This window comes from Nomascus leucogenys, chromosome 11 (genome assembly GCF_006542625.1).
Source record: "Nomascus leucogenys isolate Asia chromosome 11, Asia_NLE_v1, whole genome shotgun sequence".
Classification (NCBI taxonomy): Eukaryota; Metazoa; Chordata; class Mammalia; order Primates; family Hylobatidae; genus Nomascus; species Nomascus leucogenys.
This window is the reverse complement of record NC_044391.1, coordinates 54,621,873-54,636,675: the sequence shown is the minus strand read 5'-3', so window position 1 is coordinate 54,636,675 and position 14,803 is coordinate 54,621,873. Positions and strand designations below refer to the sequence as shown.

At 49.1% G+C, this 14,803-nt stretch overlaps 2 protein-coding genes and 2 non-coding genes across 7 annotated transcripts in view; all 4 read right to left on the bottom strand.

Moving 5' to 3' along the window:
• Nucleotides 1–3,632, bottom strand: part of BAZ2A (bromodomain adjacent to zinc finger domain 2A) — a 40,018-nt gene extending 36,386 nt beyond the window's left edge. For 3 of the 4 annotated variants that reach the window (XM_003252805.4, XM_030822414.1, XM_030822416.1), the window contains exon 1: nucleotides 3,443–3,632. In XM_003252805.4, coding sequence (XP_003252853.3) covers nucleotides 3,443–3,446 — 4 coding nt within the window. In that variant the 5' untranslated portion in view covers nucleotides 3,447–3,632. Of the gene's footprint in view, nucleotides 1–2,205; nucleotides 2,270–3,442 lie in introns of those variants that run through there. The other variant, XM_030822415.1, reaches the window with a different exon arrangement.
• Nucleotides 3,633–5,423: 1,791 nt separating this feature from the next.
• Nucleotides 5,424–14,276, bottom strand: ATP5F1B (ATP synthase F1 subunit beta). The gene is made up of 10 exons (XM_030822412.1): nucleotides 14,040–14,276; nucleotides 13,375–13,557; nucleotides 12,985–13,159; nucleotides 11,704–11,825; nucleotides 11,270–11,454; nucleotides 10,241–10,399; nucleotides 10,016–10,138; nucleotides 7,252–7,464; nucleotides 6,373–6,574; nucleotides 5,424–5,672 (listed from the first exon to the last, which is right to left on the bottom strand). The coding sequence occupies exons 1-10, from the start codon at nucleotides 14,164–14,166 to the stop codon at nucleotides 5,572–5,574; spliced, it is 1,590 nt and encodes a 529-aa protein (XP_030678272.1). The 5' UTR covers nucleotides 14,167–14,276; the 3' UTR covers nucleotides 5,424–5,571.
• Nucleotides 11,547–11,617, bottom strand: LOC115837417. The gene has a single exon (XR_004032461.1). It is a non-coding gene; the product is annotated as a small nucleolar RNA SNORD59 (small nucleolar RNA).
• On the bottom strand, nucleotides 13,231–13,305 carry LOC115837416. The gene has a single exon (XR_004032460.1). It is a non-coding gene; the product is annotated as a small nucleolar RNA SNORD59 (small nucleolar RNA).
• Nucleotides 14,277–14,803: the final 527 nt, after the last annotated feature.

Genomic DNA, 14,803 nt, shown 5'->3' with positions numbered 1-14,803 from the left:
CCCCGCCTCATCTCATCTAATCAGGATCTTCCTTGCTCTGAGGAAGGATGAGGTTAGGGTGACAGTGTGCCCAACAGCTGGATGTTTACTTCCTGCTAGAAGTCGCCCCATGCTGCAACTGTGCTTCTCCCCCCATCCAGACGACAGAGGGCAGACTGACCCCAAATGTCCCAAAACATTCCTCAATCCCAACAGATGTGGCTGATCACCCACCCACCTCTTTTCTCCACCCATTTCCCTTCAGGAAGCTACTAGAAAGGGGAAGGGGCAAATGGTCATTTTATCAGCAACTTGTAAGGAGCGTCTCCAGGGAATAGGCTGAACCTCCCTCAAGCCAGGCCAGTGGACTAGTCATGAAGAGAATGGGGAAGGACAAATTAGCACCTGCTCCCCTTTTCTCACCCTGCCTGTGTTCCTGCGGCACCTCCCTGACTCTGGGGTCAGCTGCCACAGTGCCTGGCTCCACTCTGTAGCCAGATGGCTGGGGCTGGGAGGAGAAAGAGAAAGAAGGGTATTCGTTTGCATCTCTCTACGTCCTTCCCTCTCCCCCACCAGATACTTCTGGCATCCAACCCCAAACATCACTGCTGAACACCCTCTCCTCCCCCCAGGACCCCCTCTAAACATGACTTAGAAGAGTCTGAAGCAGATCCTGGCACCCAGTCCCCTAATTCTGGAAGTGAGAAGTGGGAAATGAAAGAGCATAGCTAGGAGCGCAGCTGGACTGGGGGCAGAGGGGGAATTCTCTAATGGAGGTGGGATAATTATTAAAGACCTCCCTTCCCCTCACTGGCTGAATGGATCATACTGTTAACAGGATCTGTCTAGCAGGGAGATGGCTCTTAGCCGGGTAACCATTCCAACTAGACCCCCCCACCAGGTTAAAGCAAAAGTCTTCACCCCCTCTACATTCTGGGAAGGCTAGATTCTCCTATAACATATTACAAGGACCATACCCCTCCCCTTCTTCCACTTTTTTTTTTTTTGTTTTTTGTTTGTTTTGTTTTGAGACCGTCTTGCTCTGTCGCCCAGGCTGGCTGGAATGCAGTGTCGTGATCTCAGCTCGCTGCAACCTGTGCCTGCCAGGTTCAAGCGATTCTCGTGCCTCAACCTCCCGAGTACCTGGGATTACAGGCACACGCCACCACGACCGGCTAATTTTTGTATATTTTGTAGAGACAGGGTTTTGCCATGTTGCCCAGGCTGGTTTCGAACTCCTGACCTCAAGTGATCTGCCCGCCTTGGCCTCCCAAAGTACTGGGATTACAGGCGCGCACCACTCCACCCGGCCCCCTTCTCCCCTTTAAGTCGACAGGTGGCTCCTCAGATTCACACAGTCTTGTTTCCAAAGTTCCCAATGGGATTCTCTATGGTGGTCCTGGAAGTTAGAGAAAGCCCCTATTTCCTAGGGAGTCGGGGGACTTCCTTTGTATCTGAACAGAGAAGGCTGGACTTCTCTTGCCTTCCCCATCGCCCCAACTCCCTTAGAGATTTAGCCCCAGCTCCCCACGCACTCTCTCCCAACTGTCCCTGAGGCCCTGAAGCACAAGATTCCGGCAGCGCCCTGGCCCCCAGCTCCCAGGTTCTGGGGGAGGGGCCTTCCTAGGCTGCACCGACCAACCCTAGGCCCAAGAGGAGAGCCCTTCCCATCTGGGCTCAGTAGGCGGTGCTGAGGTTGGACCCCAAGCTCCCGGAGATGTAGGGTGGGGTGAGGACTACAGAAAAGGTTTAGATGGGACTTAGCTGAACTTAAAGGGCTGAGCGGAGCAGGGGCAGATAGTGCTGTCGATGTTGCTCCCCCGCCCCCCTTACTACGGGGAAGGAGAGGAGTTGGGGCGGGTATCCCCCCTCCCATTGGGGTTAGGAAGGCGTGGGAAAGCGCTAGTTCCAGAGGGGAGGAGGCGAAACCCAGACCGCGGGAGATTTTTCTGGCGAAGAAGGCGCGGGGGAGGGGGAGATCCTGGGCCCAGAATAGGAAAGGTACTCGGGAGAGGATGGCGGAGAGGCGTGAGAAGCCTCCGGATTCCGGTCGCAGAGGACAGGGGGAAAATGGGCGAGTAGATAGTTCAGGGTAGAGAGGAAGGGCAGCTCCCTCAGGGGGAGAGTCAGATCCAGAATCCCGGGGCAGCAGGGATCCCAGGGCAGGATACCGCAGGAACGGCCCGCCAAGGGACTCCAGAGCTGGAGGTGGGTGCCGGGCCTCACCTGGAGCAGGGCCGGGCCGCAGGCGGCGGCGGCGGCGGCAGCGGCGCAGGTGGCCAAGCCGGGCGGCGGCGGCGCCTCCTCCCCCAGCCCTGGGCCGGCGGCGGCGGAGGGGAGGAGGTGGTGCTTAAAGGGGCAGGAGCTACCGAGGTGAGGACAACCGCTCAGTAGAGCAGTCGCGAAGGATCCACTGGGGGAGAGGATAGCGGGTGGCGTCTCCTAGGGGCCAGAACCAGGAAGGATCCCAGATGGGAGGAAGAGAACAGATCCCAGAAAGAGACAGAAACTTCTGCGGTGAAGTGGGGGATGGTGGTAGGTCCGAAAGGAAGGACTTGGGAGAGCTCTGCCCGCGCTCCCACGGCACCAGCAAAGACCGCTTCACAAAAGAGGCCGGGGAAGGCAGAAAGAGCTACATGGGCTCCTAGGAGGCCTAGGGGTGCAGGAGAGGGAACTCAAGGCCGAGCCTGCTGGGGGTCACGCGCAGCGCCCTACTAGGTGAACTGGTTCCCCGTGTTTCAGCTCCTCAGGGCCCCATCCCTACAGCTGTGGGGCCTTTGGAATCAGGAAGCCACGAAGGCAAAAACCTCCTATCCTCTCAACCTCAATCCTGCCTCCCACTCAGTGCCCTCAGTGACTGTAGTGTGGGGGCCATCAATAGCAGCCCCAGTGAGGCTGATGTGGGACCATGAGAATCGACTTTGGTTCAGTTTTCCCCCAACCACCACCACCCTTGCTTCAGTCTCTGGGGCAACAGGAAGCAGCTGCTCAGTGCAGCCCCCACCTGAAGGTGGGTCAAGGTGGGGGAGGAGAGAAGACAGACTTAAAAGGCCTTAGAAAAATGAGAGGGAGGGGAGGCATTTTAAAGACCTTCCAGCACTGCCAAAAGCCGGCTTTACTTTTGTGGGGGCTAGCAGTGAGTACTGTCAAAATTTCCTTGCATCTCAACAGCTTAAATGGGGAGGAGCAGGGGCAATCCTCCACGGGGCGGCGGGGAGGGGGCTGGGAAAGCCCTGGCCTAAGGTGCGTCTCAGGCTCTTCCTTAGAACTGGGGCTTGCCCATACTCAGGATCCCGTGGTCGGCAGCCTCGCCAGCTGAGCCCTGTGCCCCCCGTCCCCCAGAGTCCTGTTTCCTCTCCTTCAACCCCCAAATGAGCAAAGGTTAGGCCCCACCCCTGCTGAGTCAGCCAGGGAAGGAGTAGGCATCCCTCAGGCCTTCCCCGGGGCTGGTCCCCATACTCACCCATGTCAGGCTGGCAGAGCTCCAGGCTGGGACCACCCAGCTCCTCACTGTCCTTGGGCCCCCACTTCACGTAAAGGTTGGTGTTGGATCCTCCCAAACTGTGAGCTGGGAACTAGCAAGAATCAAAAAGCCAGTGTATGCTTCCTGCGAACCACACAGCCTGAACTGCTGTAGGGTGATGTCCCTGTGTGACAGACTGGGGTGGGGAGGGAGGAGGGAAGGGCGGGGCTTTCTCTGGGTGGAGAGAGGGAGGAGGCGAGGACAGGGCAGACCAGGAGAAATATGGAGGAAGGTTAGAGCTGTGTTGACACTCCAGTGGCATGGTAGAAGAGGCAAAGGGGGAAGGAAACAAATAGTTGCAGCTACTGAGAGGGAGAAGGTTCTCGATAAACGCTGAAGGACGTGAACGTGTTGGGGGAAGGGGTAGAGGGATGCGAAAGACCTTTAGGATTTCAGTTCCAAGGTCTGTATCGGGTGACGTGAGAAAACAAAGCAGAAAGGGCTGACCTGTACCCTAGGGCTTTTTCTACCAGCTTCTTACCCACTCCAGAGTCAGGACCTAGAGGAAGTGTCCCCACCCCCATAACTCAGCATTTCCCCAAATCCCAGCTTTTCTGGGAGCAAACTACCAGCACAAGCAGCTCAGGGGCTCCACCTTCTGTCCAGATCATGACACAGGAGAGACTGCGGGAGAGGCTGCTGCCAAGGACGTCATAGGCAGATGGAAGGAAGCTTAGAGGCCCCTACTCCACCCCTGGCGCCGCGCCAAAAAGCCCTCCCCAACCTTCAGCCCCCAGGGGCCTCTGAATTGGGAGCTCAGCTTGCCCCGCCCAGCTTCTACCTAACTTGATGGCCTCAGCGGGTGGAGCTTATAGATGCAGGCTCCTCCCCAGGACAAAAGCCCCAGATGGTCTGTAAACAGTCTTTAACTGAGAGCCACATCCCAGCAAATGGCCTTCATGGATTTGAAAATGGGATCGGAATTCTTGCAGAGTCTCCAGTGCTACCGCGAGAGGGCAGTAGGATGGGGCTGGTCCCGGAAAAGAACACAAGGGGAACCCAATCTGACCTTGCATGCTTCTTTTAAATTGAAATGGTGAAATATACCTTCTACCCCTGCACCTCTCAGTCGGCTAAAATGAAGGGAAAATAACCTAACTTCATTAGTTTAGAAGCCTAAGCCAGCAACCCTGAAAATTGCTATTCCCTTGTAAGATTATCTTTTCTGGACTTTCATAAGGGGATCTTCACAGAGGGTGGACTAGGCCTTATGGTATTATATGCCTCTGCATAGCCTCAAGGAATCACAAGCAACTTTTATTTAGGCTTGCCCAAAATGTCAGGAAGTAGTTAAGTACACTTTCTGAAGACATGAAGCCCTAACCAATATGTAGAGAACCCTTTTGATTCAATTTTAACAAAGATCAGTATTCTTCATCACTATTTCTTGAAAATTTAATTCATTAAACTCAGATTAACCCCTGGAAATGTTATTTCTAAAACGAGTTTTTCCCAATATGCCCTTCAAAAAAGGCCTATTTTTAACCAAGAAGTAGGGATGTGCCACATGGAATAGAGGCCAAAAAAAAAAAAAAAAAATCAATTTGTATTGACCAAAGGCCCAAAACTGAGGCCCTACTAAGATCACACTACCCACAGAAAACCCCTCACAAGAGGTATGGTTGTCCATCAACAAAAGAGAATGGCTATTTTTAAGGACCGATTTCAAACATACATGGCCCACTTCATGCTGAAACTGCTTCTTATAGCCACTCTAAAAATCTAATTGTTGAAAACAGTGCTGGTGATGTGAGACTACATACACTTGTAGCCCCAGCTACTCAGGAGACTGAGGTGGGAGATCTCGAGCCCAGGAGTTAGAGACCAGCCTTGGCAACACAGCCAGACACTGTGTCTCTAAAACTAAATACATAACCCTTCAGTGTTGACTATGTTGTCAGAACCAAGAGAATCAGACAAATTCTGAGGGGTGTACATTTTATTGGAAACCTTAAATATCGTTCAGAAAGAATATATCTTCAATCAAGGCTCTTGTGCAGCCTACACAGAAAAATGAAGCTTTTTGGGTTAGGGGCAAGGAGAAGGACAGTACAGAGGACAAAGACCCCTCACGATGAATGCTCTTCAGCCAGCTTATCAGCTTTTGCCACAGCTTCTTCAATGGGTCCCACCATATAGAAGGCCTGTTCAGGGAGATGGTCATATTCACCTGTATGACGGGGGAAAAAAAAAAAAAAAGTAAGAAGCGGAGGGATATCAACTTCTGCATCGTGTAACATTCCTCACCACTTGAGGCCATCAGAATGTGATGAATTCATGTCATCTTAGAAAGCTTAAATTTCCCTCACAAATCAAATTTACAAGACATGATACAGTACGAATTAAGAGCACATGGGCCAGGCACGGTGGCTTACACCTGTAATCCCAGCACTTTGGGAGGCCAAGACAGGCGGATCACCTAAGGTCAGGAGTTCGAGACAAGCCTGGCCAACATGGCGAAACCCCATGGCTACTAAAAATATAAAAATTAGCCAGGCTTGGTGGTGTGCGCCTGTAATCCCAGCTACTTGGATGGTTGAGGCTGGAGAATCACTTGAACCTGGTAGGTGGAGGTTGCAGTGAGCCGAAATTGCACCAGTGTACTCCAGCCTGGGTGACAGAGACTCAGTCTCAAAAAATACATATAAAAGGGAGCTAGAGAATCAAGTAACAAATCACACTCAAATTAAATGTAGAGTATTTTCAAACAAAATTAATGGGAAAGTTTGTTTTTTAAATTAAAAAATATAATTAAGCATAGTATATTATATATTGCTTGACGGTTGTTGGAATGGGACCACAGCACAGTAAACATTCAAGATTTTGGTTTTTCTGTGATCTTATGTTCAGCTTTGTACTCAAAATCTCACCTGCCAAAATCTGCTGGAATCCTTTGATGGTCTCCTTCAGGGGTACCAGCTTCCCCATATGACCTGTGAAGACCTCAGCAACCTGGAATGGCTGAGACAAGAAACGCTGTATTTTCCGTGCACGGGACACAGTCAGCTTGTCTTCCTCAGAAAGTTCATCCATACCCAAGATGGCAATGATATCCTGGAGGGATTTGTAGTCCTATGAGAAAAAAGAAGACTGAGTTAAGTATTCTTATCCCTTTAATTTGGACAAGCTAACAAAGGGAAAGTTACATGCTAGGGGGCAGAGAAGGTGGTGGTGTTATGAGGGCCCTCAGCCAAGATCAGTGTCTTGTTCTCCACAGTCCTAGTTTGGTGCCGTTAGAAAAATATCGCATTCCGCCGGGCGCGGTGGCTCATGCCTGTAATCCCAGCACTTTGGGAGGCCAAGGCGGGTGGATCATGAGGTCAGGAGTTCGAGACCAGCCTGACCAACTGCTGAAACCTGGTCTCTACTAAAAATACAAAAAGTAGCCAGGCATGGTGGCGTGCACCTGTAATCCCAGGTACTCAGGAGGCTGAGGCAGAAGAATTGCTTGAACCTGGGAGGCGGAGGTTGCAGTGAGCCGAGATGGTGCCACTGCACTCCAGCTTGGGCGACAGAGCGAGACTCGTCTCAAAAAAAAAAAAAAAAGAAAGAAAAATATTGCATTCCAAAGCGTAAGTACCTGGAAACTCAAGAGACCTCATTAGCTCTCACTAGCAATTGCTAGCCTCAACTTTCCTTGCTCCAAAACAAATCACACAAATCACTAAGAAAGATCCAGTCCTAATATAGTCCCCATAATCCCTCTTTTTGACTTTCCGGACACTGATCCCACATGGTAATATACTCACCTGCAGGATCTTTTGCACCCCACGGGCAACATCGTAATGCTCACTGCCAACAATGTTGGGATCCATGATACGAGAGGTGGAGTCTAGAGGATCCACAGCTGGATAGATGCCCAGCTCAGCAATGGCACGTGACAGTACAGTGGTAGCATCCAAATGGGCAAACGTAGTAGCAGGGGCAGGGTCAGTCAAGTCATCAGCAGGCACATAGATAGCCTAAAGTGAGATCCCATGAAGAACAGGAACCAAAGTAAATTTTTTTTTTTTTTTTTTTGAGACAGGGTCTTGCTCTGTCGCCCAGGCTGGAGTGCAGTGGCGCAATCTCGGCTCACTGCAACCTCTGCCTCCCGGATTCAAGCAATTCTCTGCCTCAGCTTCCCGAGTGGCTGGGACTACAGGTGCCTGCCACCACACCTGGCTAATTTTTTTTGTATTTTTAGTAGAGACGGGGTTTCACCATCTTGGCCAGGCTGGTCCTGAACTCCTGACCTCGTGATCTACCCGCCTTGGCCTCCCCACAAAGTGTTGGGATTATAGGCGTGAGCCACCACGTCCAGCGAACCAAAGTAATTTTACTTAAGCCATCCCCCTTTCTGACCTATCTTTATCATCTCACTCCATATTCTTAGCACTCAAAAGACCCTTCTTACCACCCCTAATACCTGCTGAATAAGCTGACAGATTATCTGGTCTCTCAGCCATGATGGAAGAATTTTTATTATCATTCTTTTTGTTCTTCGTCTTTTATTTTAACTATTTTAATGCCCACTTTTAGAATTAAAAACAAGAGGCTGAGGGCCGGGCACAGTGGCTCACGCCTATAATCCCAGCACTTTGGGAGGCCAAGGAGGGCAGATCACGAGGTCAGTAGTTTGAGACCAGCCTGACCAACATGGTGAAACCCTGTCTCTACTAAAAAAAAAAAAAAAAAAAAAAAAAATTAGCCAGGCGTGGTGATGCATGCCTGTAATCCCAGCTACGCAGGAGGCTGAAGCAGGTGAATCGCTTGAACCCAGGAGACGGAGGTTATACTGAGCCAAGATCGTGCCACCACACTCTAGCTAGGCGACAGACTCCGTCTCAAAAAAAAAAAAAAGAGGCCAGGCACAGTGGTTCACACCTGTAATCCCAACACTTTGGGAGGCTGAGTCGGGCAGATCACCTGAGATCAGGAGTTCAAGACTAGCCTGACTAACATGGTGAAACCCCGTCTCTACTAAAAATACAAAAATTAACCAAGCCTGGTGTCGGGCACCTATAATCTCAGCTACTCAGGAGGCTGAGACAAACGAATCACCTGAACCCAGGAGGTGGAGGTTGCAGTGAGCCGAGATCACATCCATTGCACTCCAGCCTGGGCAATGAGAGTGAAACTCCATCTCAAAAAAAAAAAAAAAAAAGAATTAAAAACAAGAACAAAAAACTTCTTGCACAATAGTTCATTACACTGAATCATGAAAAGTTCCTACAGTTTAGCCACATTTTTACTATATGTAAAATTTATGTAATTTTACTATATATCCCATCTATATATATTTGAAAATGTATAGTACATTAATGCAGTATTTTTTTTTTTTTTGTAGACGGATTATCACTTTGCCACCCAGGCTGGAGTGAGTGGCCCAATCTCAGCTCACCACAACCTCCTGCAACCTCCGCCTCCAGGTTCAAGCAATTCTCCTGCCTCAGCCTCCCGAGTAGCTGGAACTACAGACAGGTGCCACCATGCCCAGCTAATTTTTTGTATTTTTAGTAGAGATGGGGTTTCACTGTGTTAGTCAGGATGGTCTTGATCTCCTGATGTCATGATCCGCCTGCCTCGGCCTCCCAAAGTGCTGGGGTTTTTTTTGGTTTTTTTTTTTTTTTTTTTGAGACGGAGTCTCGCTCTGTCGCCCAGGCTGGAGTGCAGTGGCGCAATCTCGGCTCACTGCAAACTCCGCCTCCCGGGTTCACGCCATTCTCCTGCCTCGGCCTCCCGAGTAGCTGGGAATACAGGCACCCACCACCACGCCCGGCTAATTTTTTTGTATTTTTAGTAGAGACGGGGTTTCACCATGTTAGCCAGGATGGTCTTGATCTCCTGACCTCATGATCCACCCGCCTCGGCCTCCCAAAGTGCTGGGATTACAGGCGTGAGCCACCGTGCCTGGCCCCAAAGTGCTGGAATTACAAGTGTGAGCCACTGCACTCGGCCCTAATACAGTAAATATTTAATGCTCAGTTTCCATATAGCTCCGGACTCCCCTCAGACTAGAAACCATTGCTTTGTGATCTACATTTAAATGTATACCTTCATTTATGGTTTTTTTTTATTTTTTGAGGCAGAGTCTTACTCTGTCGCCCAGGCTGGAGTGCAATGCCCCAATCTTGGCTTATTGCAACCTCTGCCTCCCGGATTCAAGCGATTCTCCTGCCTCAGCCTCTGAGTAGTTGGGATTACAGGCGCCTGCCACCATGCCCGGCTAATTTTTTGTATCTTTAGTAGAGACGGGGTTTCACCATGTTGGCCAGGATGGTCTCTTAACTCCTGACCTTGTGATCCGGATCCGCGTACCTCAGCCTCCTAAAGTATTGGTATTACAGGTGTGAGCCACCGCACCTGGCCCAGTAAGTTTTATACATCTCTCTACATACATACAGCTTTGTTCCCCAGGCTGATCTCTTGGGCTCAAGCAATCTTCCCGCCTCAGCATCCTCAGTAGCTGAGATGCACCACTGCACCCTGCCTTTATACAAATCAGATCTTCATCTATGTAATTTTTCTTACCTGTACAGAGGTGATAGATCCCTTCTTGGTAGTGGTAATTCTTTCCTGCATAGTACCCATGTCAGTGGCCAGGGTAGGCTGATAGCCCACAGCAGAAGGGATTCGGCCCAATAATGCAGACACCTAAAAGAAAAAAACGTCTTAGGTGTCTACATCCTTAGCCTCATCTGAATAGCTACAAAGAAAGGCCAGATGAACCAGGTCCTCTCAAGCCTTCCCTCTTACCTCTGAACCAGCCTGGGTGAAGCGAAAGATGTTATCAATAAATAGCAGTACATCTTGACCTTCTTGGTCTCTGAAGTATTCAGCCACAGTCAGTCCAGTCAGAGCTACCCGGGCACGAGCACCAGGTGGTTCATTCATTTGACCATATACCAGCGCTACCTGCAGTAATCATACATAATCGTAAAACCTGACAAAGGAGTAGAGAAGCCACATACTGAAGGTTCCCAAATCGGAGAAACGACCACAGATCCTTTCTCAGAAGGTGTCAACGTTTTTGTGTGCAAGTTCCTTTTCCCTATTAGAGATGCAGTTCAAAACAAAAAAGACACCTTCTTATATTAGTAAGGCAAAACTATAGTAGAAAGGAAATAAAAACCTATTCAAGTTAAGTGAAAAGTACAAAATAGGCTTAACTGAAACATATGTACCATGTCCAATCTAGCTCTCCCAAAATTAGCTTTCAAATGATGGGACTATCTACCAAAAAGAAAACCTGGAAATGTTATTTAATGTCAGTATCAAAGAGGAAATAGGCCGGGTGCGGTGGCTCAAGCCTGTAATCCCAGCACTTTGGGAGGCCGAGGCGGGCAGATCACGAGATCAGGAGATCGAGACCATCCTGGCTAACACGGTGAAACCCCGTCTCTACTAAAAATACAAAAAAGTAGCCGGGCGTGTTGGCGGGCGCCTGTAGTCCCAGCTACTCGGGAGGCTGAGGCAGGAGAATGGTGCGAACCCAGGAGGTGGAGGTTGCGGTGAGCCGAGATCGCGCCACTGCACTCCAGCCTGGGGGACAGAGAAAGACTCCGTCTCAAAAAAAAAGAGGAAATAAAATGTCCATTTGTGTATTGGAAGTTGGGGGGAAAACACTAACAGGTTTCCTTTGTAGGTGCTGGGACACGAAAATGAAAATATTAAAATGTTCTTAAAAAGAAAAAAAAATTAAATAGAAAATATAGAACATGGCTTCAATTGGCAATAGTTTCCTGGCATAACTAACATGTGGACATCAATTAGCTCAATGCTTACCTTAGAGGTGGCATCTTTTAAGTTGATAACACCAGATTCAATCATTTCATGGTATAAATCATTGCCTTCACGGGTCCTCTCTCCAACACCAGCAAACACAGAGTAACCACCATGGGCTTTGGCGACATTGTTGATTAACTCCATGATCAGTACAGTCTTGCCAACTCCAGCACCACCAAAAAGCCCTATAAGAGGTTGAAAAGAAAGAGTATTTAAGAGTTCTGCTTTCCTAAATAAGCAAACTTCAAAAAAAGGCATTGCTTCCTTCCATCCTATTCCTTCTCAGAAATTGCATCTGGCTTCAGCAAACTCAGAAGAACGAAAGTCAGAACGTACTCATCAGTGAGGAATAGATGTCAATATCCACTCATAGCATTGTATGAGTTTTTCCTCCCATATTAGGTTTGGAAAATATGTACTGCTTAATAACATACCAATTTTGCCACCCTTGGCATAGGGAGCTAGCAGATCCACAACCTTGATACCAGTCACCAGAATTTCCTGCTCAACACTCATTTCCATGAATTCTGGAGCCTCAGCATGAATGGGAGCAAATCTGTAAAGGCAGAAGAGAGGATGGTATCTATTCACCTTGTTGAAAGCAAATGATAATCTTATATATCCCTCCCTATCAACTCTCAAGTTCATCCCTTTACTTGAAGAACCACAGTCTTATCTCCCCTTTGTTACATAAATTAGATAAACTATCATCTAGGATCTAACCCAACTTTCTGCAATAAAGAAAATCATTATCTTAGGAAACAATAATCCCATTCCTTGACTTTAACTGTCATAAATTTTTCATTTTACTGAGCCTTAACCTAACAGCGTTCCCTCACACAGCAACAGCAAATACAAAAACCTACAAGTTTTGGAGACTCCTAAACCTAAGCCATAGGACTGAGTCTTGGCCGGGCGCGGTGGCTCACGCCTGTAATCCCAGCACTTTGGGAGGCTGAGGCGGGTGGATCACAAGGTCAGCAGATCAAGACCATCCTGGCTAACATGGTGAAACCCCGTCTCTACTAAAAAATACAAAAAATTAGCTGGGCGTGGTGGCGGGCGCCTGTAGTCCCAGCTACTCGGGAGGCTGAGGCAGGAGAATCGCTTGAACCCGGGAGGCAGAGCTTGCAGTGAGCCCAGATCGCGCCACTGCCCTCCAGCCTGGGCGGCAGAGCGAGACTCCATCTCAAAAAAAAAAAAAAAAAAAAAAAAAAAAAAAAAAAGACTGAGTCTTAAAAATACTCAACTAGCTGGGCGCAGTGGCTCATGCCTGTTATCCCAGCACTTTGGGGGGCCAAGGTGGGGGGATCACCCGAAATCAGGAGTTCGAGACCAGCCTGGCCAACATGGTGAAACCCTGTCTGTACTAAAAATACAAAAGTTAGCCGGGCATGATGGCATGCATCTGTAATCCCAGCTACTCAGGAGGCTGAGGCAGGAGAATCGCTTGAACCCGGGAGGTGGAGGTTGCAGTGAGTCGAGAGCGAAACTCCCTCTCAAAAAAAAAAAAACGAAACAAAACCTCAAGTAGCAGGCTTTTGTCAATCAGAAATTCTTCATCCTAATTTCTTCAGGTGAAACTGCACTGTGTGATTTTAATAATCGAACGTATCAGAAGAAAAATTCTGCTTTAGGAGAACGTGTCACCTTAATGTGTAAAACTGCAAATAACAGAAGTTCCTTTGTGCATAGATGCAATAAGAGCAACTTACTGTTTAGTTTTGATGGGACCTCTTTCATCAATAGGTTCTCCAATGACATTCATGATTCTGCCCAAAGTCTCAGGACCAACAGGAATTTTGATTGGTGCACCAGAATCCAGTACTTTCTGGCCTCTAACCAAGCCTTCTGTACCATCCATAGCAATAGTCCTTACTGTGCTCTCACCTGTTGGATACAGGCACTGCAGGGTTATACATAAGCATAAATTGGTATCAAGACCTAAGTCGACCAAGACTCCTTCTCAGTACCTAAATGTGGCTTCAGCAAACTCAGAAGAACGAAAGTCATTTTGATAAAATCATCATAGAAGGGAGACGGCTTGGTTTTTGGGATATTTGGGCTATACAAGGTCTTTACTATTCCTAACAAATTCGACTTACCCAAATGCTGGGCCACCTCCAAAACCAGTCTGGTCTCCCTGCCTTGCACTTCCAGGGCATTTAGAATTGGTGGTAGTCCCTCATCAAACTGGACGTCCACCACTGCGCCAATGACCGCCACGATGCGCCCGGTGGCGGCGCCTGCTTTCGGCGAAGGAGATGTTTGCGCCGCATAGTCCCTGACTAACAGACAAAAGATATTAGAAGGAGCTGGGGTCAGGCCAGTTAAAGGTCATCGGAAGCCAGGACTTAACACACAAGGAGAGAAAACTCAGCCGAAGTCAGGCCTCTTTCCGCTTGTACGGAAGGCGTGTCCAAGAGGGAAGGCCGCGCAGCGATCGATAAAGCGCCTGCACAGCCTTCCCATCCGCATGCACAAGACCCCATTTTTCGAGAGTTCAGTACCCCTATTCAACCGGAAGGTCAACGCACCTGCCCGCACCTTTTCCGTCACACAAATAACTTTATACAAAATGGGACAGAGTTGGGTCGAAGAAACCTCCTATGGGTGCCCCATTCTTGTTCTCCCGCCATTAGAGAGCAACACGCGGCTCCAGGCATCCTCTTAACACCACAGATCCCTTAGGCCCGAGCTACCATCGTTCCCCGGCTCAAGGTCATGGGGCGGCAAAATCGAACGTTAGCTCCTAGAGAAAAGCACTTACCAGGATGGACCGCCGTCGGAGCGGCCCGCAGTAAGAGCTGAGCTGGGGGCAGCGACGCTGAAGGGGTGAGTCCCCGCAAGGCCCCGGAGGCCGAAGCAGCGGCCAACCGACCCACAAGCCCCAACATGGCGTAGTCCGGGTGGAGACTGAAGGCTGCAGCAACCGTAGCCTCCTGCTCTCCTGCAGTTGAGGCGAGGCCTACGCTGCAGTAGGCAGGTCCATTGGGTGAATTGGCTGCTCATCATTCTCTGTGCTGCTTCTACAGGTTAATACACGCAGATCTTCTCATCCATTGGTCAAAACTGGTGCTAATCTGAAACTCCTTTTTTTATTGGACAGTGTGAGGTTAGAGGGCGTCACTCTGAGCCTCGAAACTTAATTGGATCATAGAGACGTCCGTTGGACAGGGTAATCAGAGGAACTACGTTCAGGAAAGGGGCCGAGTTCCTGTTGAAAGTGCGTGGGCTGTCTTTGCCTGTCCTTGGACTTTCTCCTTAGATAGGTCCTTCATCTAGGTGACAGCCACAGGGGCGGGGGTTAGGGAAGTGGTAGTGCCGTGAAGCACCACTGAAGGTGAACGTGGCGAAGTCAGGAGCCCTCTTTAGAGCCAAAATACGATTTCTCTCTCGAAGTAGTGAAATTGGAAGTTCCCAGGCGATTGCACAGATTAGCAACCTAGACAAGATCTTTATCATTTAAACCTATTAAAATGAAAGAAACTAATGTAACCAGTACTTTAGCTGGGCATTGAGGAGACTCAATAA